The sequence below is a fragment of the Emiliania huxleyi genome (genome assembly GCF_000372725.1).
Source record: "Emiliania huxleyi CCMP1516 unplaced genomic scaffold EMIHUscaffold_22, whole genome shotgun sequence".
NCBI lineage: Eukaryota > Haptophyta > Isochrysidales > Noelaerhabdaceae > Emiliania > Emiliania huxleyi.
The window spans coordinates 599152-603183 of NW_005200417.1; the positions used below are offsets into that span (position 1 = coordinate 599152).

Sequence of the window (4032 nt, forward strand, 5' to 3'; positions counted from 1 at the left end):
CCTGTGCGGATCTCCACCCAAGGCAAGTCACACTCGGGGCGTCGAGGAAGTCGGGGACGCCGTCGCTGTCCGTGTCGACGGTGCCCTCCTCGGCGTCGGGTGTGCCATCGCCGTCCGAGTCGGGGTCGAGGTACGTAGTCGGGGATGCCCGTCGCCGTCCGTGTCGACGGTGCCCTCCTCTGCATCGGGGATGCCGTCGCCGTCCGAGTCGGGGTCTAGGTGATTGGGGATGCCGTCGCTGTCCGTGTCTACGGTGCCCTCCTCTGTATCGGGGATGCTGTCGACGTCTGCGTCGGGATCGTCAACGTCAGGCAGCCCGTCGAGCTGTGTGTGTGTCCGTATCGGCCGGCGCCGGAGGCGGAGCTGCGACACCCGCAGGCGGTGGCGAAGCTGCGACCCCCGCAGGCGGTGGCGAAGCTGCGACCCCCGCAGGCGGTGGCGAAGCTGCGACACTCGCAGGTCGAGCTACCTCTCTCTCTGCATGTCGCGCGTCGCGAGCAATGGATGAGTCTAGGCTCTTTGCTGACTGTCCACGTCCCAGCGTGCAAGTACACACACAGCACACAGACACACCTCTCGCGCTGACCCATCATGCACCGGTGCTCCAGAAATACTAAGCAGAACCGCCGCGCCCCGCGCCCCGCCCGCCCCGCCCGCCACGTCCACGCCCCCCTCTCCCCCCTCGCCTACCTACCGCCGCCGTGGCGCCCACGGGCTGAGCCTGGGGCGCGGGGCGCGAGGGCGGCTGGTGAACAAACGTCGTCTGCGCCGCCACCAGCCGCCCAGTTGCGGCGATGGGCAGCGCCGGCTGGCGGCAGGCCGGGCAGTTGCTGTCGCGCTCCAGCACGCGCGGCGCACACGTCTCGCAGTACAGCGCGTGGCCGCACGCGAAACGGACCGAGCGCGGCGCGTCCCAGCAGAGGTCACACAGGCGCTCCTCGGCCCCAGCCGTCTCCTCCACCTCCCCCGCCGCTTCGACTAGCGCCTCCAGCCGCGGCAGCGCCTCTGCGAGCGGCATCCGCTTCTTCTTCCGCTCGTACGCCAGCCCGACCACGAGCCGTGTCAGCTCCTCGGCCTGCGCCGCCGACCAGCCCGCGTCGGCCGCCGCGATGCTCTCCGCCGTGTCGGGCTCCTCCAATTCATCCTCGCACGCGTTGAGCAAGCCGACGGCGCCGCGGCCGGTCAGGCTGACGAGCAGCGTGATGCCGAGCGCAAAGCCATCAGTGAGCTGCGAAGCCTGGTTGTCCAGCGATATGATCGGGTCCATGTAGCCGGGCTTGCCAAAGATGCGCTGCGTCGACAGGTGCGACACCTGCTGGCTGCCGCCGGCCGTCGCCTCTGCCGCGCGCGCGAGGCCCACGTCGGCGAGGTAGCCGTTGCCGCACTCGTCGAGCAGGATGTTGCCCGCCGAGACGTCGCGGTGCAGGATCATGGGCGAGAGCGTGTGCAGGTAGTGCAGCGCGCTCGCGGCGTCGCGCAGCACGCGGAGCCGTGCGGCGGAGGAGAGCGGCGGAGGCGGCGTCTCGAAGCCGAGCATGCGGAGCCGCTGCAGTGCGGCTGGAGCGCGGTAGAGGCGGTCCTCGAGGCTGCCGCCGCGGCAGAGGGGGTAGACGAGGCACGCTCTCGCCGGCGCCAAGCAGACGCCGAGCAGAGGGAGCAGAGACCGGTGACACGCCGCGCTGAGCGTGCGCACCTCGCTCTGCAGCTCGGCGAGGCCTTGGGCGCCGACACCGACCAGCGCCGTCTTGACGGCGAACCCGTAAGCGACGCGCGGAAGCGACGGCAGCGCGTCGGCGCGGTACACGCGCCCAAAACCTCCCTCGCCCACCTTGCGCGCCTCGGCAAAACCGTCGGTCGCCGCGATGAGCTCGTCGAGAGGGACGGCGGCGGGCGGCGCGGCGGCGGCAGCGAGAGCGGCGACACTCGACGCCGCCGACGCTGCCTCCGCCGCCGCCGCTGCCTCCGCTGCCTCTTGAGCCTCCGCCGCCGCCACTGCCGCCACTGCCGCCTCTACAGCCGCCGCCTCCGCCGCTGCCTCCGCCGCCTCCGCCGCTGCCTCCGCCCTCATCCTCGCCTCCTCCCTCTCCCTTGCCGCCTCCTCCCTTGCCCTTGCCTCTGCCTCCTCCCTTGCGCGCGACGCCGCCTCCGCCTCCTCCGCCTCCTCCGCCGCCCGCGCCGCCGCAGCCTCTGCTACCACCCGATCCGCTTCCTCCGCCACTCGCGCCTCCTCAGCCGCCCGCGCCGCCTCCTCTGCGGCCCGCGCCTCCTCCGCCTGCTCCGCCGCCCGCTCCGCCGCCCGCGCTGCCGCCGCCGCCGCCTTCTCCTCCTTCTGCCGCTGCCGCTTCAGCGCCCTGGCCTCGCGGATCTTTCGCTCCGCCAGCTCGTCGCGCAGCCGCCGCGCCGCCCGCAGCGCCTCCGAGCCGTCGGCGACCTGGGTATGCGTATTGATCGCCGCCCTGAGCGCCTCGAGATCGGCGTCGCCTCGCTCGCACGCCTCAACCGCCTCGCGCAGCGCCGCCTCGGCAGCACCGCGCGCCTCCGCCGCCTCCGCTGCCGCTGCCGCCTCGCGTGCGGCCGCCGCGGCGTGTTCGGCTGGTTCTGCGACCGCCGTCTCCCCTTCAGCCTCTGCTGCGGTCGACGAGTGCTCCTCGAGGGCGCGCACGCACTCGGCGTGGCGTTCCTCCTTGGCCCACTGAAGCGCCGTCTTACCGTTAACAGTGCGCGCCGCATCTGCGCCCGCCCGCAGCAAGCGCCGCACGACGGCGGGGCGGTTATAGAAGGCGGCGTACATCAGCGCGGTGTAGCCTTTGATGTCCTGCAGGTTGACGTCAGCGCCGTGCCGCAGCAGCAGCTCGACCACCCGCTCGTGGCCTTGGTTGGCTGCGAGCATCAGCGCGGTGTCGCCCTCGCCGTTCTGCAGGTCGACTTCAGCGCCGCGCCGCAGCAGCAAGTCGACCACCCGCTCGTGGCCTGTGCCGGCGGCGACCATCAGCAGCGTAAAGTCGCTCCGCTCGCCTTGCTTGTACGTCGCGTCGACCCGCCCGCCACTGTCGAGCCACGCCAGCACCGCAGCCTCGTCGCCTCGCCCAGCCGCTGCGATGACCTCATCGGGGGCTGCCACGACACCGCTCGACACCGCTGGCGACAGATTACCCGGCCGCACCCGCACGCTCTCGCCGCCGCCCTCGAGCGCCACAGCATACCGCCCGCCCTCGAAGCTCTGCGCCACGCCCCGCTGCCCGTTTAGCTCGGGACGGGAAGAGAGCCCGCAGAGCACGACTCGCTGTCCGAGCAGCGGCGCGTCCACCGCTGCCGCTGCCGCGCCAGAGGAAGCGCCGCCCGTCCCTACTCGGCCCTCCGCCGCCGCCACCGCCTCCGACAAGACCTTGACGCACTCGGCGTGGCCCATCTCCTTGGCCAGCTGCAGCGCCGTCTTGCCGTTCTCAGCGCGCGCCGTCGCATCTGCGCCCGCCCGCAGCAAGCGCCGCACGACGGCGAGTTGGTTGAAGATGGCGGCGAACATCAGCGCGGTGCCGCGTTTGCTGTTCTGCAGGTTGATCTCCGCGCCGTGCCGCAGCAGCAGCTCGACCACCCGCTCGTGGCCGTTGTTGGCGGCGCGCATCAGCAGCGTCATGCCGCTCACCTCGCCTCTCTCGTACGTCGCGTCGGCCCGCCCTCCGCCCTCAAGCCACGCCAGCACCGCCTCCTCCTCGCCTCGCCCAGCCGCCGCCACGATCGCATCGGGGGCTGCCACGCCACCGCTCGACACCGCTGGCGACAGATTACCCGGCCGCACCCGCACGCTCTCGCCGCCTCCCTCGAGCGCCACAGCGTACCGCCCGCCCTCGAAGCTCCGCGCCACGCCCCGCTGCCCGTTTAGCTCGGGGCGGGCCGAGAGCCCGCCGAGCACGACTCGCTGCCCGAGCAGCGGCGCGTCCACAGCTGCCGCTGCCGCGCCCGAGGAAGCGCCGCCCGCCCCTGCCCGGCCGTCTGCAGCCGCCGCCGCCTCCGACAAGACCTTGACGCACTCGG

At 72.8% G+C, this 4032-nt stretch overlaps 1 protein-coding gene across 1 annotated transcript; it reads right to left on the bottom strand.

Moving 5' to 3' along the window:
• Positions 1-1165: 1165 nt before the first annotated feature.
• EMIHUDRAFT_64251 (hypothetical protein) lies at positions 1166-2068 on the bottom strand (the record flags this gene model as incomplete). The annotated part of the gene is made up of 1 exon (XM_005780179.1): positions 1166-2068. A coding segment is annotated over one exon (903 nt), but the record flags the coding sequence as incomplete, so codon positions are not given.
• Positions 2069-4032: the final 1964 nt, after the last annotated feature.